Raw genomic sequence first — 24,731 nt, 5'->3', positions numbered from 1 at the left:
TTGCGCTCTCTCTATACGTCGGATTTGCCTTTTTGAGAAATTGTATTTTTTATTTTTCATTAAAAATATCTTTCTTACAAATACAATTTCTGTGACAAAACAGTGACAAAAGACAAATAAGTTTCACTTACTATGCGCGTGTACAGCACGCACAGCATCTCCCCCATGTTTAAATTATACTTAAAAGAAAAAAATATAAGTTAAAAGGTATAAATCAGATGCTCAAAATAACTCAAAAATACCCAATTAAGAAATTAAATATTTAACTCACAGAATGTACAAAACATAACTTAGTCATACACATATTACAGACGTTAGGTTCAGATATACTGTTCTATCTCAGGCCTGCACAACATACGGCCCGCGGGCCGCCTGGACTCCCTGTGCGGCCCGTGATGCCCTCCTCCCCCCCCAGCCCGCTCTGCAGACACAGGAGGGAAGGAGTGCCAGCATTTTGACACACTCCCCACCCCCTCCTGAGCCCGCTCTGCCGAGAGCTAGCATTGTGATGGCCCCCTCCCCAACCCCCTCTGCCTATTAGGGAAGGATCGGCAGCAGTTTGATGCGATCCCCTGCAGGCAGAGAGGAGAGAAGGGACAGAGCTGAGGCCGGTCTGACTGCAGAGGGTGGGGGCGGGGTTAGTGACAGCAGAGCCTGTTAGTGAGAGCAGGAAGTGAGGTGCCTACTGCCAGGGACCAAGATGGCTTCCCCCCTCCAGCCATGCTTCACAGTAAAAGGTAGGACACCCCCCCCCCCACCCCTGCAGCTGCTCCGCAGAGCTAGTGTCAGTGTGGCTGTGGCAGTGTGTCAGTGTGGCTGTGGCAGTGTGGCTGTGGCAGTGTGTCAGTGGCAGTGTGTCAGTGGCAGTGTCTCAGCGTCAGTGTGTCAGAGTGTCAGTGGCAGTGTGTCAGTCTGAAAAACTCCAGGTGGATGGTGGAACCTCGCCCCTTGCCGGGGAAGTATGTGGGGATATCCGAGGGGGCCCAGAGGACTGCCCCAAGCCCAGTTTGCAGAGGAATGCTTCTCCATCCTCGGGCCTGCGTAAGGTATGTGCATTACCATTTTTAAATACGAGCAGGGCGAAGGGGAACAGCCAGCGGTATTTGAGGTTATTATCTCTCAGAGTTTTCGTCACTAGCCCCAAGCCTCTTCTCCTGGCCAGTGTAGATGGGGCTAGGTCTTGAAAGACCTGGAACTGGACCTCATCAAATTGAATAAACTTTTGATTCCTGGTGCTTTGGGCGATGGATTCCTTAGTTTAAAAAAAATGGAATCTGACAATAATGTCTCTGGGGGCTCTCCAGGCTGGGGGTGGGAGCGGAGGGCCTATGGCATCTATCCACATGTCTGTCCAAGGCATTGCCGTCTGGTATAAGGTGTTCTACCCAGCGGTTGATAAAGTCCTCAACTTCCTCTGAGACCCCTCTAATGCGGAGGTTATTTCTCCTTTCCCTATTTTCGGAGTCTTCGATCTTATCCCCCATATCTTTTACTTGGGCAGCAAGAGAGGCCACTTCTGCGTTGGTGTGTTGTAGGGCTGCAATTGTATCGTCCGATTTGACTTCCAGGGTGTTTGTTCATTCCCCCAGGGCATCTAGATCTTTGCGCAAGGCCCAAAGCTCTGATTTGAAGAATCTCCACATTTCATCGCAAAGTTCTTTAATATCCTTTACTCTAGCCCATTCCTGGTCTCCGGTTCCTGAGGGGGGTCTGGTAGCTTCTACCTCTGTGTCTTCGTCGCCAGTGTCATTAGATGTAGCAGGGGGAGGCTTATCTCTGTTCTTGTTATCCCTGCCTTTCCCGCCAGTCGCCATTGCTGCAGGGGATTTGAGAGGGGTCTTATGAAAATAACTCGCAACCGAGGTAACTCTTCTGCCCTTTCTTGTAGTCAACGGCATCCCCTGCCGTTCGTATAACTGAGGCTGTCTTATTGCCGAGAGTTGTGATTAAATCGGTATATAATCAAATAATTGTGCCGGCGGGCAGGAGCTCAAACTTCAAGCTTCCATGCACCACCGCCTCGTGCATGCGCCTCCCTGGGGAAATGTTTATTATGGAAGATTCCTCTTTTCCCGATAAGGCCATCAAATGGAATATTTGTACTTCCTTTGATAACATGCGATCCAGACACCACCATCGGTGCTGCAGATTCTCCAGTTTTCCTATTCTTCTTTTTTTTTTCTTGTGTATTTCTTTTATTCTTACACAATAACATTAACCATGTTTTCATTTATTAACTAACCAGAACTGTCATCCATTTATAATAACGTTTATCTTAAAAAGCATATTTCCTAGTTTGTCCTAATATCAAAGCAGTAAGAAAAATGTTCATGGTCAGCGCTCCTATAAGCATCTGACCAAGAGCCCGTGTGAATCTTTGGCTGCAAGTGGTTGTTTTTATTCATACACTTTAAACATGGAATGGTGGGCAGCCACTTGGCTGTTCAGCCTTCCATTCATGCTTTTTAGGTACCATTATTTTAACAGGCTGCATGTTCTGTGTATGTATACACTCTTCTATAATGTGTACATCTCTTGCTGCTGTGTCCTTTAGAGCATGCGCCTTTGGTGGAGCAAGATGAATATTGCAGGTCTCTGCCAACATACACAATTATTGGTCTTCTGGCCAAGTTGTAGTTTGACTGAACCCAATGGTATGTTGAGTCATTCTAAAGGAACTGCACCATTGCAAGAAGACCTGAGAAACTTGAGAAAAGGGATAGCCTGAAGCAAAAATATGAAAAGGCTTATTTTTACCAGAGAAAACGTTCATTTTTTTTGTAATTACCTCTATATTTCAAGTGAATGGAGAAGTTACAAATAGAAAATGTAAGTACAGATCACATACGGTAAATATGAAACTGGAGCTGGTTCAGCCCAGGAGCAAGCCCAACCAACTGGCCAAGGAACCAGGCAGCCCACACACCAAACACAGATTCACGCTCCACGCACCATACAATAAGCAATCTCCGTTCACATGCAAATACACAATAAACAAACACACCAGAAATACATACCATATACATATGTACACACATCATACATACAGATAGAACACACTTTATTTACATACGTGCACACACAGAACATATATGCACAATATACTTACAGATGGAACACACTTTATGTATGTATGTATGTATGTATGTATGCATGCATGCATGCAGTGGTCAACAAATCATCCAAAAATCTGCACGCCGAACCAAAAAATCTACTTGCCACCTAGCCCCGCCCCCAACCCCACCCATATTTTTTTTAATTCCTAATAAGAACTAATAACAACATTCATTTTTGACATACTGACAAACATGAAGCACCTGAAAAAAAAAAGGGAGATCGCCATAATTTTCCATAATAAGATTCCTTTTATCACTAAAGCAATAAGAAGAGATAGGGAAGGCCGATACATCATTCTCACAGGCTCCATACACGAACAACCTATCACATTTGCGGCTGTGTGATCACTGTGAGCAAGATGCAAAATTCTTTGACTCCTTCTTCCAAACCCTATACACGTTAGCACATGGTCATCTGATTGTGGAAGGGGATTTCAATATTGCCCTTCACCCAGCCATAAATAGGTCTGTAGAGGGAGAGGGGGGTTGGCCCGGTATTAAAGGGGTTGCACCCCATATGGCCACCCCCTGACCTCACCAGGGAGGCAAGGGGTTAACTGGACTGCGGTCAAGGAATGTGGCTTACACCTTGTCATGTCAGGAAAATGTATGTTCCCCTGTTCCCAGTTTCATTATAATGTCAGTGTCTGCACCACACATACATTTGTGTTAAAGTATGAAACGGTTTAAGTGGTATTTGTGTATCTCCGGTTCTGAAGGTCGCAGCAGGCTGAAACTTGGATCATATGATGTCCCAGTTCCGGCATTAAGATCTGGAAAGTTTGGACCCGCTGGACCTAACGGAACCGGATATTTTAATATGTCTGCTGTGTTTTAACTTTAATATTGTATTCCAAGGCGGGGATAAAAACCCGTGCAGATTCCTTCACACAAAGGAATGCAAATGGTCAGGGGGGGCGACACAGTCTAGGAACCAAGTACTGATCAAAAGACTCTGCCACTCTAATTGTTTACCTGAGGGCGGAGAAGCATCAAACTGGAGTGGTTTGTAAGTGTTATATCTACAGCTACAAACAATGAAGATCCTGCCAGATACTTCATCTGGTAGACTGGTCGTCGCCCCTGATTTAATTATGGGGCTAAAGAAATAAGACCCTCAGAGTCCCAGTACGCATGGGCTAACTAGCTGGGGGGCATGGGTTAAACTGTGTTTCCACGTTAGGGATTGGATACAGATAATTGTTCACCAATAGTCTGTATTCAATGTTAAGAATAGGGTTACAAAGGTATATAAACTGTGTCAACCCTACAGTTCTTGTTGTTCTTCTGATTTCACCTTGAATGTCACCGGATTGCTGGAGAATTGCTAGCTGATACTTCTTCATTCCCCAACCCTAAGTAAGTGTTACCTTCTTGCCTGTTAATTGTACTATATTGCTGTGTTCACCTTTTTTAGGAATAAATATATTTTATTATATCTAAGCCTCGTTCAGTTCAACCCAGATATTTGGTGTTTGTTATATCTTGTCATAAGTTACCGTGACAAGCTCTATAATTAACTGGTGGCAGCGGTGGGATTGAACTGAACCTGTATTACAGTGTACTGCGGGACCCTGTAATATAGTGGGAACTCAAAGGAAATTGCGAGTTCCTGGGACTAAAGATATTGAACACACAGTACTGCAACAGTTAACACAAGTTGTTACACCCCCTCACTTCTGCGACCGTGAACCATGAGCGAGGCTGAAGGCTCATCCAACATGAGGACCCGAGCTCAGCTGAAAGACAAGTGCCGTGAATATGGACTGCTCTATGAGAACCAGGAGGTCGCAGACATGGTTGACGCAATCGGTGACTTTGAAGCCCGGCTTGCAGAGCCTCAGGATACGGTTCAGCTTGCCCTTATACAGCCACCCGGAGATCAGGGAAGGAACCCAGTGCCGGGGCGGCGGAATCTCGGGGAGGGAACGAGTGCACCTCCCAGGAGCAGTGCAACAGGAGGGGTACTGGTTGCTGCGGCTACCAGTCCGTTCACCCCTGAAATGTTGGCACTGATTACTGCGTGGGGTGACAGAGGGACACCGGAGGAGCGGCTGCAGTTTATCACTATGGCAGTGAACAGACCCGCTTATTGCCCCCCTGTCCAACCCAACAAAGATGAACTCAAACTGGATCAGCAAAGTCTCACCAAGTTCGTGGAAGGTACCGATCAGATCGACAGTTTTCTAAAGAACTTTGAAACACAGTGTCGGCGGTACAAAGTGCTTCCCCAGCATTGGGTTGGACGTTTGGACCCCTTACTGTCCGGCTTGGCTAAGCAGACGATGATGGCACTTCCAGATGAGTATACCTACGTGACCCGCATGGCTTTGTACGGGATACGCTGGGTGGAGGGCTATGAGGCCCGGACTTACCAACGCCTGCTGGACCTCATCTTTCAGGAGCAGCTCATGCAGCAGTGCCCGCCGGCGGTGAGGGCTTGGGTGTACGACAAGAAGCCCAAGACTTACCAGGAGGCGGCGAGGCTTGCAGACGACTATGTGGCCAGCTGAGCCCTGATGCCCGCCAAAGCAGCAGCCAAGGCGGCGGTGGCACCGGCCAATGGACTCAGAGGCCACCTGCGGGCAGCAGTCCACCGAAGGCGGGGGAGCTCCAGCACGAGCGCCGGTGCTACAACTGCAACCGCCCTGGTCACATCAAACCAGATTGCCCGGAACCCCTGCGTTCCGGCGGACCCCATCAGGGGCAACGCACCCCAGCTGCGAAGCCGGTAGCCCGCGTGCGGGTGGCTTCCACCAAAGACTCCGGACCGGTCATGGAACCAACTCCCAGCGAGACGTCCCATGCCACACCTGTCCCGGTTTCATTGGTGCCTACAGCCAGGAGCGGAGGACATCTCAGCGCGGACCTGCAGCAGACGGACGGCCGGAGCAGACATATCACCCCAGACACAGTCGGTGACCGGCAAGCAGTCGGCTTGATGGATTCAGGAGCTGCAGTGACCCTGATCCGACCTGATATGGTCCGGCCAGAGGAATTACTTCCAGGCCGTGGGATACAGATCACTGTGGCCGACGGAGAGTCACGTTTCCTGCAAGTGGCCAGAATCTTTTTGGATTGGGGGGAGGGCCAGGGTGTGCGGGAGGTGGGGGTTTTACCCGGTTTGGATGCTGAAGTTCTTCTTGGCAACGATCTGGGTCCGATGACCTGCCCCTACGACCGAGTGCCCAAACCTGCTGCAGAGGCGGCGGTTACCCAGAGCCAGACAGCGGCAATGGCGGCGGCACAAGTTCCCCAGCCTTTGGGACCAACGTTAGCAGAGGGCGCAGAGGAGCCCGGGGAGGTAAGCCAGGATCAGTTGCAACCACAGACTGACTTACTGTTTCCCCTCACCCTTCCCCATTCTCCGGACAATGACATGACTGGGGGGTGGCCAGAATTAGGAGCACAGTTAAGGGAGGCAGTGAAGACAGACCCTAACCTGGCCGGCTTGAGACTTCGGGCGTCCGAATCTCAGGCAGGGGAAGGCACTGAGCACTGCCTATGGTATAAGGGACTCCTGTATAGAGAAGAAGGGAACCCAGGGATAGAGGAGGGATTGACCGGTAAGCGACAGCTAGTAGTGCCCCAGGGGTACTGACAGCAACTGTTACGGGTAGCTCACTCTATTCCGTTAGCGGGACATCAGGGGGTCAACAGAACGCGAGCCCGCTTATTACAGCGTTACTACTGGCCGGGGGCATCTCGAGATGTGGGCACTTTCTGCCGCTCTTGTGATGCCTGCCAGCGAGTGGGTAAGGCGGCCGACCATGTGAAGGCACACCTGAAACCCCTATCGATAATAGGGGAACCCTTCCAGAAAGTAGCGATGGATCTTGTAGGACCATTTATGATTCCTAGCAGGTCAGGGAAGCGCTATATCCTCACGGTGGTGGGTTTTGCCACCCGGTACCCTGAGGCGGTAGCGCTTGGCACCATAGATGCCAAAACAGTGGCAGCAGCTTTGCTGAACATTTTTTCTAGGGTAGGTTTCCCTAGTGAGATCCTAACCGATCAGGGGTCGCAGTTCATGAGTGAACTGTTACATTGTCTCTGGGATGCATGCGGTGTACAGCACCGGCGCACTACCCCTTACCATCCCCAGACAAACGGATTATGTGAGAGGTTTAACTGTACCCTGAAGCAGATGCTTCGGACCTTTATAGAGGCGGAGGGGAAAGACTGGGAGATTCATTTACAGCACTTGCTGTTTGCCTACCGAGAGGTACCGCAGGAATCTACAGGCTTCTCCCCCTTCGAGCTACTGTATGGCCGCAGGGTACGTGGACCTCTGGACCTATTCCGTGAGGGATGGGAAGGGGTGGCTACTGCTACTGATGCTTCAGTGATCCAGTATGTAGTAGATCTCCGAGACCGGTTAGAGATGCTCATGGGGGTGGCCCAGGACCACCTCAGGGCCTCTCAGACAAAGCAAAAGCAATGGTATGACCGGAATGCCCGTAGCAGGGAATTTATCCCAGGACAGCAGGTGCTTGTTCTCAAACCCAATCGGGAGAACAAGTTGATGGCTGCCTGGTCGGGACCGTACCTGGTTATCCGAAAGGTGAATGAGTACAACTACGTTGTACAGGTAGAGCCTGAGAGGCATAAGACATATCATGTCAATATGCTGAAAGAATACAGAGCACCGAGTATGGGAGCAGTAATGGCCATTTGTAGCCCACTGCTGAAGGATCCGGCGAGCAATGCTCTGCCTGATCTCCTAGGGGAGGCTAGGCAGGGAAACACTGTGGAGCAGGTAGAGATAGGGGCACAGTTGAGTGCTAGGCAGCAGGTAGTAGCCAGGGACATGCTAGCTAAGTTTAGGGCCCTCTTCACTGACATGCCAGGGACCACACATCTCACAAAACACCCAGTGCATACAGGGGATCTGCAGCCACTGCATAAGCACGCTTATAGAGTGTCAGCAGAGGTCAAGACCAGTATGGAAAGGGAGATAGATGAAAGAGAAAAATAGGGTGCTCAAACCCAGGACGACTCCATCCAATTCAACAATGATAAACATTTAACCCTGGAGATACCAGTGGGAGTGGGTGGTAAATAAAGACTTGTAAGTCCTCAAAGACATCTGTCACACTAAACCATGAAAGTCTAGAGACCATAAAACCCTACTCACGTCATCTCCAGGGATGATGGACAGGCGTGCCAGCCATGAGGGATCCGGAATCCAGATAGAGACAGAAGGAAAAAACGAATGGCGCACAGCCAGGGAGCCAGGTGTGGAGTAAAACTGCTTCTTTATTGGTGCATGCAGCGAGACAAGTAATCCCCTTGGTGGGACAAAGACAGGAACCTCCTACGCGTTTCGGACCTGGGGGTCCTTTATCAAGGAGTGTGGGATGTGCTGGGATAAGGCACCTTATATACCTGGTTAATGATAGGTAAATTGAAGAAATCTGCGCAAGATTAGCACATTCGCCCCGTGCGCATGCGCGTGACATCACTCATGGCGCCGCATCCACTACCCGAAGGATTGTGGGTAAGACGCGCCCATAGTGAATGTCCGCGCATGCTCAGAATGGAGCGTGAGGCCAACAAGGCTTATCCGGTCTGTATGTCTACTCCTGCCCATAGTGACGTCACCGCGGGACTCTGATAGGCCGATACATGTCGCTGCATCACCAATGATAGTGCTGGACAGCCGACATTGCACCAATCACATCAAATCCCCTGCGCTCACCCTAAAGGCTATCGTAGTATACAGGACCTGGAATGAAAAATATATAAAACGCTAACTAATACCCCACAGCAGGGACAAATCAATATAATCACATTATTAGATGTAGCTGCTGTAAGTGGTTATACTTATCCATGCCAATCCCACATATAAAAGACATACAGTTTGACATATATCACACCTTAAAAAAACAAACAATCCCCATTATGCATTGAATATGCATTTTGAAACATTGTTCGGAACATGTATTTATAAAAGAATTAAATTAAAAACAAAATATACAATTAGCAAGACTTTTTTGTATGTCTTCTCTTCAATGTCCCCAAGGTTGAGGAAGAACAAATGTATGATACTTTTATACAAGCAATTATTCATTATAAAGCTCTAATTCACTATTAAACAATCTACATAATTGATATAGCATAAGCAAGTTGTATTTCCAACTGATGGCGACTTACAGTACTTAGTATTATAATTACAATTTTATAGTTGTGATTTATACCACTACCATATAGTTTATAAATTTTGAAAGGGTTCCCCAATTGTTTTGAGGTAAAGTGCAACCTAGTCAAAGCAAGACCACCATGAAATATCTCAAACAGAGGAAACAGTAGTATGCTTGGAAAATGATGCCATTATTTTCTGTCTGAGACTATTTTAATACAGTTAATTAATGTTTTTGCAAAAAATGGGACAGGTTCCATTCTACATTTAGACCGCAGGGAGTTCTGGTCTGAAGCATGAATATCCAGTAAGCCTCCCTGCGGTCCAGGAGGTTGAGCAAATCACCTCCTCTTTCCTTAGAGAAGATTCTCTCAATTCCCTGAACTTTAAGCCCATTGATGTTACCTTTAGGGCAATGTGTAAAATGTTTGGAGACAGGGTGGGATATGTCCCCCTTTTTTATTAGTCTGATGTGTTCGAGTATTCTAATTTTTAGGGGTCTGATGGTCCTCCCTACGTAATTGATTCCGCAACCACAAGTCAGAAGATAGATTACGTATTGAGTGTTACAATTTATGAACGACTTGATCGGGAAGTCCTGGTTAGATCTACAACCTCTGAATTGTTGTGAGGGTGTCATAAAATGGCAAATTTTACATCTCCCACATCTGTATGATCCCTTTGTTATAAATTTACTGATGGGGGGAGGGGAGGATGCCACGTAACTGGGTGATATATAAGTAGCAATAGTTTTTGCCTTGCGGTAGACAAAACGGGGGCCCTTTTTCACACATTCTTTTAGGCTCCCATCCATTTGGAGGATGTTCCAATGATTCCGAATGATTTTCTGAATTTGACTACTACATCTATTGTATTGTGTAATCATCAGTGGAACATCCTCCTTCATGAAATTTGTGCCTCTGTTGATTTTATTCTTACTTAAGGCCAATGGGTCCTTAGTTGGATCCTCCTGTCTATTATTTAATAGATCCTCTCTATTGGTTGATGCAACCTCTTTACGTATATTATTTAGACGCTCTAGATTGTAGCCTCTCTGATGGAAGCGGTGGCATAATTCCTCAGACTGACGAGAAAAAGCCTCTTCTGTAGAGCAATTCCTCCTCAGTCTGAGGAACTGGCCCTTGGGGATACCTCTGATGACGGCAGGTGGATGACAGCTGTCAGCTCTTAATAGCATGTTTCTTGCATTAGGCTTTCTAAATGTCTCTGTTTGTATTTGGCCTTTAATGTCAATAAACAATCGGAGGTCCAGATAGTCAATGTGTTGTGTATTGAAATTGTGAGTGAAAACTAAATTTAAATCATTTGTATTGATATAGTGAAAAAAATTGTGCAAAGAGTCTGAATCCCCATCCCAAATCATAATCAGGTCATCAATGAACCTTCTGTAGAATATAATGTGTTTACGAAAAGGATTAGTGCTCGAGAAAATAAACAGTGATTCCCACCACCCCATAAACAAATTCGCATACACCGGTGCAAAGCTCGTGCCCATTGCAGTGCCCCTCTGTTGTAAATAAAATGTGCGGTCAAATAAAAAGTAATTGTGTGTCAATAAGAAATTAATAGCATCTAAAATGAATGCTGTGTGAAAGTGATTGCTGTCTGGACCCCCGATAAAGTGCTCAACAGCTGCCACCCCCTGATCGTGTCTTATCACTGAGTAGAGGGACGTAACGTCCATAGTTACCCAGATGAATTGTGGGTTCCATTTGACATTTTTCAATTTTCTAATGAGGTCCCCTGAGTCCAATAGAAATGAAGGTAAGTTTTTAACAAAGGGTTGAAGATATTGATCAATATATTTTGATAAACCATCTCCCAAAGATCCAATAGACGAAATGATTGGTCTCCCCGGGGGGTCGACCAATGTCTTGTGGACCTTTGGGAGATGGTAAAAGACCGGTATAATTGGGTTTGGGTTCCATAAAAATGTATTTTCAGTTTTGTTTAGTACTTGTGTGATTGCCCCCACCTCTAACAATTCTTTATATGACTTCAAGAACCTCTCTGTGGGGTCATCTGGTAGTGCAGAGTAGGTGGTGGCATCCCCAAGTTGCCGATAGGCCTCCTTGAGGTAGGCAGCCCTACTCTGCACTACCACCGCTCCACCCTTGTCAGCATTCTTTATGACAATTCTTGAGTTTTTTTGCAAAGACAATAAAGCCTGCTTCTCTTTATAATTCAAATTATGTTTACCCACATTTGTTAGGGAATAACCCTCTGCCAGGATACGCAAGTCCCTAATGACCAGATTCTCAAACGTCGTCAAGAATGGGCCCTTAGAGAATTGAGGATCAAATACAGAACCTTTTTTGAGGTTAGACCTCCAGTTACTAAACTCCGGAATCACAATCTGTTCAGATGAAACATCATTATCATACAATAATTCTTCAAGGTCCAACATATCTTGGAGGTCACAAGCCTCTCTGAATGAGGGAGTTGAAGGAGCTGGATCACCTATTGGTGCTTCAGAATCTTCCGGGTGTGGTGTAGGTGGGGCTCCAGATAAATTGACACCCCCCACAGTGTCCAGTGAATTATCATCTGTGGGGCCCACAAACTGAGAACGTTTATGAAAAAATGATTTTAAAGTTAGTTTCCTCACAAATTTGTGGACATCTATAGCGGTGTTGAACAAGTCAAAATCCATTGTTGGAGCATATTTTAGTCCTTTTCTCAAAAGTGACAATTCTGCGGTGGTTAGATCCTCCCCTGATATGTTTATAACATCTATTTCTTGGTTGGTACTCACTTCTTCCTTTTGGCTGGCCATCTGCCGCCCTCTCTTCTTTCCTCTTCTGGTTCTTTTTGATTTTTCTGGAAGAGAGGGAAGTTTTTTTGCTGCTGTTGCTGTCTCGAGGAGGATTGTTGACCCATTCCGCTTTCATGATAACTTCTTGTATAGTCTGCTCCTGTTGATCTGGATCTGGAGGGTTCCACTGGACCATCAGAATGGTGCCCTGATTTTTCTGTCTGAAAAAAAGAAACTGAATGCGAGAGATTATCCACATCTGAGAAGTCAGAATCTCCACTTGTTTGGTCACTATTTTTTGATTTCAGTATAGATTTGCGCGGGGTGGACCGCATGACCTTATCCCTTTGCTGTTGATTTTTCTGAGAACCCTGATTCACCCTGTCTCTGATAGGGTTAACACGCTGCCAACTGTATACTTGCTTCTTTTCATAGTCGGTGCGGTCCCTATCGTATTTGACCTGTTTTTTTGCAGTAATATCTTCCTCTGCTTTTAACACTGTTTCAGATAATATTCTATCGTAGTTTTTAAAACCTTCCAAATCTTTAAATTTTTGTAACTGTGCTTGGAGTTCTTTGATTTGAGTTTGCAGATTTTTTCTCTCATTTACTTTTTGTTCAATGATAAGCTCCATTAATTTGAAACTGCACTGGTCTAGTGTAGAAACCCATTGTTGTTCAAACTGGGGGGTAGTAAACCCAAATGTTGGCACTTTTTTTACACGTAGACCCCTGGGGATCCTTTTATTCAGTATATAATTTTCCATGGAAATGATATCCCACCAGGCTCTGATATTCAAAATCAAAAGTCTCTCCAGCCTTTGGAAATGTGTTTTTAAATCTGAAATGTCCTTAGTGTCAGCATCAACTACCCGATCAAACACTTGTTGTGCCCTTTTCTTTCTTATTGAGTCATCCCAACAGTTCAAGGCATACATTGTAGATTCCACTTCTATTATCTCATTGTCCTCCATTTCTGTCATAATGTTAAAAAAGGGGTGGGTATACCACTAGTTATAAGTAGTCTTTCAAAGACACAGGAGGATATCCATGCACTTGACAATAAGTTTTGTTTAAAAGTTCATTCCATACACCTGCTCCTAAAATAAGCTTGATTGTAGATTTACAGAGTCAACTGTAGTGAGCTAACCCCAGTGTAAGGAGTCAGATGAAAGAGAAAAATAGGGTGCTCAAACCCAGGACGACTCCATCCAATTCAACAATGATAAACATTTAACCCTGGAGATACCAATGGGAGTGGGTGGTAAATAAAGACTTGTAAGTCCTCAAAGACATCTGTCACACTAAACCATGAAAGTCTAGAGACCATAAAACCCTACTCACGTCATCTCCAGGGATGATGGACAGGCGTGCCAGCCATGAGGGATCCGGAATCCAGATAGAGACAGAAGGAAAAAACGAATGGCGCACAGCCAGGGAGCCAGGTGTGGAGTAAAACTGCTTCTTTATTGGTGCATGCAGCGAGACAAGTAATCCCCTTGGTGGGACAAAGACAGGAACCTCCTACGCGTTTCGGACCTGGGGGTCCTTTATCAAGGAGTGTGGGATGTGCTGGGATAAGGCACCTTATATACCTGGTTAATGATAGGTAAATTGAAGAAATCTGCGCAAGATTAGCACATTCGCCCCGTGCGCATGCGCGTGACATCACTCATGGCGCCGCATCCACTACCCGAAGGATTGTGGGTAAGACGCGCCCATAGTGAATGTCCGCGCATGCTCAGAATGGAGCGTGAGGCCAACAATCATACAATAATTCTTCAAGGTCCAACATATCTTGGAGGTCACAAGCCTCTCTGAATGAGGGAGTTGAAGGAGCTGGATCACCTATTGGTGCTTCAGAATCTTCCGGGTGTGGTGTAGGTGGGGCTCCAGATAAATTGACACCCCCCACAGTGTCCAGTGAATTATCATCTGTGGGGCCCACAAACTGAGAACGTTTATGAAAAAATGATTTTAAAGTTAGTTTCCTCACAAATTTGTGGACATCTATAGCGGTGTTGAACAAGTCAAAATCCATTGTTGGAGCATATTTTAGTCCTTTTCTCAAAAGTGACAATTCTGCGGTGGTTAGATCCTCCCCTGATATGTTTATAACATCTATTTCTTGGTTGGTACTCACTTCTTCCTTTTGGCTGGCCATCTGCCGCCCTCTCTTCTTTCCTCTTCTGGTTCTTTTTGATTTTTCTGGAAGAGAGGGAAGTTTTTTTGCTGCTGTTGCTGTCTCGAGGAGGATTGTTGACCCATTCCGCTTTCATGATAACTTCTTGTATAGTCTGCTCCTGTTGATCTGGATCTGGAGGGTTCCACTGGACCATCAGAATGGTGCCCTGCTTTGACTAGGTTGCACTTTACCTCAAAACAATTGGGGAACCCTTTCAAAATTTATAAACTATATGGTAGTGGTATAAATCACAACTATAAAATTGTAATTATAATACTAAGTACTGTAAGTCGCCATCAGTTGGAAATACAACTTGCTTATGCTATATCAATTATGTAGATTGTTTAATAGTGAATTAGAGCTTTATAATGAATAATTGCTTGTATAAAAGTATCATACATTTGTTCTTCCTCAACCTTGGGGACATTGAAGAGAAGACATACAAAAAAGTCTTGCTAATTGTATATTTTGTTTTTAATTTAATTCTTTTATAAATACATGTTCCGAACAATGTTTCAAAATGCATATTCAATGCATAATGGGGATTGTTTGTTTTTTTAAGGTGTGATATATGTCAAACTGTATGTCTTTTATATGTGGGATTGGCATGGATAAGTATAACCACTTACAGCAGCTACATCTAATAATGTGATTATATTGATTTGTCCCTGCTGTGGGGTATTAGTTAGCGTTTTATATATTTTTCATTCCAGGTCCTGTATACTACGATAGCCTTTAGTGTGAGCGCAGGGGATTTGATGTGATTGGTGCAATGTCGGCTGTCCAGCACTATCATTGGTGATGCAGCGACATGTATCGGCCTATCAGAGTCCCGCGGTGACGTCACTATGGGCAGGAGTAGACATACAGACCGGATAAGCCTTGTTGGCCTCACGCTCCATTCTGAGCATGCGCGGACATTCACTATGGGCGCGTCTTACCCACAATCCTTCGGGTAGTGGATGCGGCGCCATGAGTGATGTCACGCGCATGCGCACGGGGCGAATGTGCTAATCTTGCGCAGATTTCTTCAATTTACCTATCATTAACCAGGTATATAAGGTGCCTTATCCCAGCACATCCCACACTCCTTGATAAAGGACCCCCAGGTCCGAAACGCGTAGGAGGTTCCTGTCTTTGTCCCACCAAGGGGATTACTTGTCTCGCTGCATGCACCAATAAAGAAGCAGTTTTACTCCACACCTGGCTCCCTGGCTGTGCGCCATTCGTTTTTTCCTTCTGTCTCTATCTGGATTCCGGATCCCTCATGGCTGGCACGCCTGTCCATCATCCCTGGAGATGACGTGAGTAGGGTTTTATGGTCTCTAGACTTTCATGGTTTAGTGTGACAGATGTCTTTGAGGACTTACAAGTCTTTATTTACCACCCACTCCCACTGGTATCTCCAGGGTTAAATGTTTATCATTGTTGAATTGGATGGAGTCGTCCTGGGTTTGAGCACCCTATTTTTCTCTTTCATCTGACTCCTTACACTGGGGTTAGCTCACTACAGTTGACTCTGTAAATCTACAATCAAGCTTATTTTAGGAGCAGGTGTATGGAATGAACTTTTAAACAAAACTTATTGTCAAGTGCATGGATATCCTCCTGTGTCTTTGAAAGACTACTTATAACTAGTGGTATACCCACCCCTTTTTTAACATTATGACAGAAATGGAGGACAATGAGATAATAGAAGTGGAATCTACAATGTATGCCTTGAACTGTTGGGATGACTCAATAAGAAAGAAAAGGGCACAACAAGTGTTTGATCGGGTAGTTGATGCTGACACTAAGGACATTTCAGATTTAAAAACACATTTCCAAAGGCTGGAGAGACTTTTGATTTTGAATATCAGAGCCTGGTGGGATATCATTTCCATGGAAAATTATATACTGAATAAAAGGATCCCCAGGGGTCTACGTGTAAAAAAAGTGCCAACATTTGGGTTTACTACCCCCCAGTTTGAACAACAATGGGTTTCTACACTAGACCAGTGCAGTTTCAAATTAATGGAGCTTATCATTGAACAAAAAGTAAATGAGAGAAAAAATCTGCAAACTCAAATCAAAGAACTCCAAGCACAGTTACAAAAATTTAAAGATTTGGAAGGTTTTAAAAACTACGATAGAATATTATCTGAAACAGTGTTAAAAGCAGAGGAAGATATTACTGCAAAAAAACAGGTCAAATACGATAGGGACCGCACCGACTATGAAAAGAAGCAAGTATACAGTTGGCAGCGTGTTAACCCTATCAGAGACAGGGTGAATCAGGGTTCTCAGAAAAATCAACAGCAAAGGGATAAGGTCATGCGGTCCACCCCGCGCAAATCTATACTGAAATCAAAAAATAGTGACCAAACAAGTGGAGATTCTGACTTCTCAGATGTGGATAATCTCTCGCATTCAGTTTCTTTTTTTCAGACAGAAAAATCAGGGCACCATTCTGATGGTCCAGTGGAACCCTCCAGATCCAGATCAACAGGAGCAGACTATACAAGAAGTTATCATGAAAGCGGAATGGGTCAACAATCCTCCTCGAGACAGCAACAGCAGCAAAAAAACTTCCCTCTCTTCCAGAAAAATCAAAAAGAACCAGAAGAGGAAAGAAGAGAGGGCGGCAGATGGCCAGCCAAAAGGAAGAAGTGAGTACCAACCAAGAAATAGATGTTATAAACATATCAGGGGAGGATCTAACCACCGCAGAATTGTCACTTTTGAGAAAAGGACTAAAATATGCTCCAACAATGGATTTTGACTTGTTCAACACCGCTATAGATGTCCACAAATTTGTGAGGAAACTAACTTTAAAATCATTTTTTCATAAACGTTCTCAGTTTGTGGGCCCCACAGATGATAATTCACTGGACACTGTGGGGGGTGTCAATTTATCTGGAGCCCCACCTACACCACACCCGGAAGATTCTGAAGCACCAATAGGTGATCCAGCTCCTTCAACTCCCTCATTCAGAGAGGCTTGTGACCTCCAAGATATGTTGGACCTTGAAGAATTATTGTATGATAATGATGTTTCATCTGAACAGATTGTGATTCCGGAGTTTAGTAACTGGAGGTCTAACCTCAAAAAAGGTTCTGTATTTGATCCTCAATTCTCTAAGGGCCCATTCTTGACGACGTTTGAGAATCTGGTCATTAGGGACTTGCGTATCCTGGCAGAGGGTTATTCCCTAACAAATGTGGGTAAACATAATTTGAATTATAAAGAGAAGCAGGCTTTATTGTCTTTGCAAAAAAACTCAAGAATTGTCATAAAGAATGCTGACAAGGGTGGAGCGGTGGTAGTGCAGAGTAGGGCTGCCTACCTCAAGGAGGCCTATCGGCAACTTGGGGATGCCACCACCTACTCTGCACTACCAGATGACCCCACAGAGAGGTTCTTGAAGTCATATAAAGAATTGTTAGAGGTGGGGGCAATCACACAAGTACTAAACAAAACTGAAAATACATTTTTATGGAACCCAAACCCAATTATACCGGTCTTTTACCATCTCCCAAAGGTCCACAAGACATTGGTCGACCCCCCGGGGAGACCAATCATTTCGTCTATTGGATCTTTGGGAGATGGTTTATCAAAATATATTGATCAATATCTTCAACCCTTTGTTAAAAACTTACCTTCATTTCTATTGGACTCAGGGGACCTCATTAGAAAATTGAAAAATGTCAAATGGAACCCACAATTCATCTGGGTAACTATGGACGTTACGTCCCTCTACTCAGTGATAAGACACGATCAGGGGGTGGCAGCTGTTGAGCACTTTATCGGGGGTCCAGACAGCAATCACTTTCACACAGCATTCATTTTAGATGCTATTAATTTCTTATGGACACACAATTACTTTTTATTTGACCGCACATTTTATTTACAACAGAGGGGCACTGCAATGGGCACGAGCTTTGCACCGGTGTATGCGAATTTGTTTATGGGGTGGTGGGAATCACTGTTTATTTTCTCGAGCACTAATCCTTTTCGTAAACACATTATATTCTACAGAAGGTTCATTGATGACCTGATTATGATTTGGGATGGGGATTCAGACTCTTTGCACAATTTTTTTCACTATATCAATACAAATGATTTAAATTTAGTTTTCACTCACAATTTCAATACACAACACATTGACTATCTGGACCTCCGATTGTTTATTGACATTAAAGGCCAAATACAAACAGAGACATTTAGAAAGCCTAATGCAAGAAACATGCTATTAAGAGCTGACAGCTGTCATCCACCTGCCGTCATCAGAGGTATCCCCAAGGGCCAGTTCCTCAGACTGAGGAGGAATTGCTCTACAGAAGAGGCTTTTTCTCGTCAGTCTGAGGAATTATGCCACCGCTTCCATCAGAGAGGCTACAATCTAGAGCGTCTAAATAATATACGTAAAGAGGTTGCATCAACCAATAGAGAGGATCTATTAAATAATAGACAGGAGGATCCAACTAAGGACCCATTGGCCTTAAGTAAGAATAAAATCAACAGAGGCACAAATTTCATGAAGGAGGATGTTCCACTGATGATTACACAATACAATAGATGTAGTAGTCAAATTCAGAAAATCATTCGGAATCATTGGAACATCCTCCAAATGGATGGGAGCCTAAAAGAATGTGTGAAAAAGGGCCCCCGTTTTGTCTACCGCAAGGCAAAAACTATTGCTACTTATATATCACCCAGTTACGTGGCATCCTCCCCTCCCCCCATCAGTAAATTTATAACAAAGGGATCATACAGATGTGGGAGATGTAAAATTTGCCATTTTATGACACCCTCACAACAATTCAGAGGTTGTAGATCTAACCAGGACTTCCCGATCAAGTCGTTCATAAATTGTAACACTCAATACGTAATCTATCTTCTGACTTGTGGTTGCGGAATCAATTACGTAGGGAGGACCATCAGACCCCTAAAAATTAGAATACTCGAACACATCAGACTAATAAAAAAGGGGGACATATCCCACCCTGTCTCCAAACATTTTACACATTGCCCTAAAGGTAACATCAATGGGCTTAAAGTTCAGGGAATTGAGAGAATCTTCTCTAAGGAAAGAGGAGGTGATTTGCTCAACCTCCTGGACCGCAGGGAGGCTTACTGGATATTCATGCTTCAGACCAGAACTCCCTGCGGTCTAAATGTAGAATGGAACCTGTCCCATTTTTTGCAAAAACATTAATTAACTGTATTAAAATAGTCTCAGACAGAAAATAATGGCATCATTTTCCAAGCATACTACTGTTTCCTCTGTTTGAGATATTTCATGGTGGTCTTGCTTTGACTAGGTTGCACTTTACCTCAAAACAATTGGGGAACCCTTTCAAAATTTATAAACTATATGGTAGTGGTATAAATCACAACTATAAAATTGTAATTATAATACTAAGTACTGTAAGTCGCCATCAGTTGGAAATACAACTTGCTTATGCTATATCAATTATGTAGATTGTTTAATAGTGAATTAGAGCTTTATAATGAATAATTGCTTGTATAAAAGTATCATACATTTGTTCTTCCTCAACCTTGGGGACATTGAAGAGAAGACATACAAAAAAGTCTTGCTAATTGTATATTTTGTTTTTAATTTAATTCTTTTATAAATACATGTTCCGAACAATGTTTCAAAATGCATATTCAATGCATAATGGGGATTGTTTGTTTTTTTAAGGTGTGATATATGTCAAACTGTATGTCTTTTATATGTGGGATTGGCATGGATAAGTATAACCACTTACAGCAGCTACATCTAATAATGTGATTATATTGATTTGTCCCTGCTGTGGGGTATTAGTTAGCGTTTTATATATTTTTCATTCCAGGTCCTGTATACTACGATAGCCTTTAGTGTGAGCGCAGGGGATTTGATGTGATTGGTGCAATGTCGGCTGTCCAGCACTATCATTGGTGATGCAGCGACATGTATCGGCCTATCAGAGTCCCGCGGTGACGTCACTATGGGCAGGAGTAGACATACAGACCGGATAAGCCTTGTTGGCCTCACGCTCCATTCTGAGCATGCGCGGACATTCACTATGGGCGCGTCTTACCCACAATCCTTCGGGTAGTGGATGCGGCGCCATGAGTGATGTCACGCGCATGCGCACGGGGCGAATGTGCTAATCTTGCGCAGATTTCTTCAATTTACCTATCATTAACCAGGTATATAAGGTGCCTTATCCCAGCACATCCCACACTCCTTGATAAAGGACCCCCAGGTCCGAAACGCGTAGGAGGTTCCTGTCTTTGTCCCACCAAGGGGATTACTTGTCTCGCTGCATGCACCAATAAAGAAGCAGTTTTACTCCACACCTGGCTCCCTGGCTGTGCGCCATTCGTTTTTTCCTTCTGTCTCTATCTGGAAAGGGAGATAGAGGAGATGCTGACCCTAGGGGTAATTACTCTGTCCCAGAGTCCTTGGGCAATCCTGGTAGTTCTAGTCCCTAAGAAGGACATGACCACCCGGTTTTGTGTCGACTACCGCTTGCTCAATGCTGGGATGGTGTCAGATGCCTACCCCATGCCCCGCATGGATGAGTTACTGGATGAACTCGCGAGGGCAAAGTATCTGACCACTATGGATTTGAGCAAAGGCTATTGGCAAATCCCCCTGACCCTGGAGGCTAGGGAGAAGTCAGCATTCATCACTCCAAGTGGCCTCTATGAGTTTTTGGTGATGCCATTTGGGATGAAGAATGCCCCGGCTACCTTCCAACGCCTGGTCAATAGGTTACTGGAAGGGATGCAGAGCTATGCCAGGGCTTACTTAGATGATATTGCTATCTTCAGTAATTCCTGGGACTAACACTTAGGACATGTAGCTGCGGTACTGGATAGGATCAGGGAGGCTGGGCTTACCTTGAAACCCACTAAGTGTATGGTAGGGATGGCAGAGGTCCTGTACTTAGGGCACAGGGTGGGTGGAGGGCACCTCAAACCAGAGCCAGCCAAGGTAGAAGCCATAGTTCAGTGGCCTGTTCCAAAAACCAAGAGACAGGTCATGGCATTTTTGGGCAGCGCAGGGTACTATAGGAAGTTTGTCCCACAGCACAGCGCCGTGGCCAAACCCCTGACTGATTTGACTAAGAAGCAACTGCCTGTGCTTATCACCTGGACTCCTGCCTGTGAAACTGCATTCCAGGCACTGAAAACTGCGCTTGCTGGGGCCCCCATACTGGCTGCCCCGGACTATACCAAACATTTCCTCATACAGACTGATGCCTCGGACTATGGCATTGGGGCTGTGTTGAGCCAAGTGGGAGACGACGGCAGAGAGCACCCTGTGGTGTACCTAAGCCGAAAACTACTCCCCAGAGAAGCGGCCTATGCCACCATTGAGAAAGAGTGCTTGGCCATTGTGTGGGCACTCAAAAAACTCCAGCCCTATGTGTATGGAAGGGTTTTCACGGTCTTCACAGACCACAACCCCCTGTGTTTGCTGCAGAGGGCATCAGGGGAGAATGCCAAGTTGCTAAGGTGGAGCTTTGCCTTGCAAGAGTTTGAGTTTACCATTCAGCACAAAAAGGGTAGTGAAAACAGCATGCTGATGGACTTTCACGTCAGGACTATCCCTCTGAGACTGAGTTTGTTAAGGATGACTGCAGTGCCCCACTCCCCGTTAGGGTAAGTGGGCCACAGGTCACCCATTAAGAAGGGGAGGTGTAGAGGGAGAGGGGGGTTGGCCCGGTATTAAAGGGGTTGCACCCCATATGGCCACCCCCTGACCTCACCAGGGAGGCAAGGGGTTAACTGGACTGCGGTCCAGGAATGTGGCTTACACCTTGTCATGTCAGGAAAATGTATGTTCCCCCTGTTCCCATGTTTCATTATAATGTCAGTGTCTGCACCACAATGGGGATTTAGTGACAAACTGTGATTTATGTTACAGCGGAGAATTTTGTGTTAAAGTATGAAACGGTTTAAGTGGTATTTGTGTATCTCCGGTTCTGAAGGTCGCAGCAGGCTGAAACTTGGATCATATGATGTCCCAGTTCCGGCATTAAGATCTGGAAAGTTTGGACCTGCTGGACCTAACGGAACCAGATATTTTAATGTCTGTGTTGTAACTTTAATATTGTATTTCAAGGCGGGGATAAAAACCTGCACAGTCTCCTTCACACAAAGGAATGCAAATGGTCAGGGGGGCAACCCAAAGTCTAGGAAGCAAGTACCGATCAAAAGACTCTGCCACTCTAATTGTTTACCTGAGGGTGGAGTAGCATCAAACTGGAGTGGTTTGTAAGTGTTATATCTACACCTACAAACAATGAAGATCCTGCCAGATACTTCATCTGGTAGACTGGTCGTCGCCCCTGATTAATTATGGGGCTACAGAAATAAGACCCTCAGAGTCCCTGTACGCATGGGCTAACTAGCTGGGGGGCATGGGTTAAACTGTGTTTCCACGTTAGGGATTGGATACAGATATATGTTCACCAATAGTCTGTATTCAATGTTAAGAATAGGGTTACAAAGGTATATAAACTATGTCAACCCCACAGTTCTTGTGTACTTACGGACAGGTAATATCGGCAATAACTTCTATGTCCCCACGCATGCGCAATGCGATCAGATGCTAACAGCAACGAATTTCTAAGTCCTCACGCATGCGCAGTTGAATGGGCAATGTGGGAATTATCTCTATGTCTCTGCGCATGCACAATACGAACGGGCTATAATGGAAACAATCTCCAAGCCCTCGCGCATGCGCAATACGGACGGTTGATATTGGCATTAGTCTCTAAGTCCCAGCGCATGCGCATTGTGTTTGCATAGATATAGCAATGATCTTCTAAGTGTCCGCGCATGCGCAATACGATCAAGCTATAATGGCTATAATCTCTAAGTCCACGCGCATGTGCAGTGGACTCTATATACGCCGATAATGATATCAAGCCTTAGATACCGTGTAAACGACCGTCTTACTACACAAATATGACATCCTAATGGTTGAGTGCGCAGGTATTCATTCAGATTGATTTTAGTAGCATTTGTGTAGTTTAATGTGTTAGTTAGGGCGCTGGCGCATCGCGCATGCACAACAGCTGATAGACATTGATTTTGCAATCAAGGTACTGCAGGGGTATAAAAGGGCTCAGTCCTCTCTCCCCCAGTAAATTTGTCCCTGAAGAAGCTCCTTTGCTGGAGGGAAACGCGTGTTGGACGCGCAATGTTGTCAGTCTCCTACTTGGAGCTGTTTTAATGTAGTGTTCTGTAGTCTCCTGGTTCAATCTATGTAGACCTTATTAGTTGGGTATTTATTCCAACAGTCAGTGAGTCTGCCTCCCTGCTTCACATGACATATGTTCACTTAGAGTTTTTTGCTGGGTACTCACTGATAACAATGCTGTGAGTGCCAGCTCCACTATGTTGTGAACTACCTTCCATCATTATAGCATGTGTCAGCATTACCACCTAAGCACGTGTATTTTTACATATTATTAATTATCACTTCAAGTGCCTAGTGGTATATATTCAAGCAGGACTGCTGGACTTTCATCTATGTAATCGCTCACTGAGCAGTATACACTTATATACACTTACCACCTGGTCTTACAGTTGCTCCAGAGGGGTTAACACCCTGACTCATAGCATCCTTTGTCCTCTACATCCCAACAACATTTAGTTGCTAATTGGGATCGTATAATCATACATTCACTGACATGGATGCTGGGTATTGTTGATTTTATTTATTTTTAATTCACAGTACACAACGTTTTGGTAATATATGTTTTAAGAAAATTTATTAAAAGTTAAATTTTACACTTTGTAGGAGTGCAGTTTAGTGAATTATTTTAGGGGGCACATCCAATTTGTGTTTCCCCTTCCCCTTTTTCTGACCAAAGAAAAGCTGCCTGAAATCTTTGTACTGGAATGTATTAACCCTACAAGTGGGTCACAAAGGTCCTAGGGGCGCATTAATAACAACAATTATTTTTGCCTCTTGTTATTTATTAATTTTTCAATTATTTTTCTTTTTTTTGTCCGTTATTTTGGCGCCCTATATTTATTTTGCGTCGCGCTTGGGTGTGGTCGGACCCCATGCAGCCCCAATAGCTACGCCACTGTTAATTTTATTTTTGAGTAGCAAATTTTACATTTTGCCCAGGGCACATGAAACCCTTGCGCCGCCCCTGTCCCTACTATAAATCGGCCACACCCATAAACTCAGTGGGACTAACTGTGAAGTGATTCAGTCACTCAAGAACCTTTGTAAGACTGTCACGTAACGGTACTGAGCAGACCCGCAAGTTCGATGGATCGCCAAACCAAGCCACGGAGTTCAAGAAACTACGTTTATTTGCAAGGGCAACAGAATAGAAGCACACAAACGTACACAAAACACACAATTATCCACTTTGTGACCCACCGCTAACCTGGGAAGGGATTGAGTTTCTCCCCACAGAGTAGGTCACCAGGAGGTGGTGCCAGGCGCAGCCGCAATAGTCCCTCTGTTTCCGGGTTGGGGAAACAGTTCATTATGGGCTACATCAATG

At 44.8% G+C, this 24,731-nt stretch overlaps 3 protein-coding genes across 15 annotated transcripts in view; 1 reads left to right on the top strand and 2 right to left on the bottom strand.

The window, feature by feature from the left end:
• The window catches only part of QTMAN (queuosine-tRNA mannosyltransferase), a 286,265-nt gene that overhangs the window by 109,274 nt on the left and 152,260 nt on the right, over positions 1–24,731 (bottom strand). The gene's annotated exons all lie outside the window — the stretch shown is intronic.
• LOC142498600 (uncharacterized) lies at positions 1,578–13,494 on the bottom strand. The gene is made up of 3 exons (XM_075606808.1): positions 13,379–13,494; positions 10,411–12,269; positions 1,578–1,816 (listed from the first exon to the last, which is right to left on the bottom strand). Exons 2-3 carry the CDS (start codon positions 12,053–12,055, stop codon positions 1,578–1,580), a joined length of 1,884 nt encoding a protein of 627 aa, XP_075462923.1. The 5' UTR covers positions 12,056–12,269; positions 13,379–13,494.
• On the top strand, positions 15,408–24,555 carry LOC142498599 (uncharacterized). The gene is made up of 4 exons (XM_075606807.1): positions 15,408–15,523; positions 16,633–18,037; positions 18,560–18,886; positions 24,478–24,555. Exons 2-4 carry the CDS (start codon positions 16,847–16,849, stop codon positions 24,553–24,555), a joined length of 1,596 nt encoding a protein of 531 aa, XP_075462922.1. The 5' UTR covers positions 15,408–15,523; positions 16,633–16,846.

The sequence above is a fragment of the Ascaphus truei genome, chromosome 7, assembly GCF_040206685.1.
Source record: "Ascaphus truei isolate aAscTru1 chromosome 7, aAscTru1.hap1, whole genome shotgun sequence".
Lineage (NCBI taxonomy): Eukaryota > Metazoa > Chordata > Amphibia > Anura > Ascaphidae > Ascaphus > Ascaphus truei.
The sequence above is the reverse complement of the archived record's forward strand: the minus strand, read 5'-3'. Positions and strand labels throughout refer to the sequence as shown.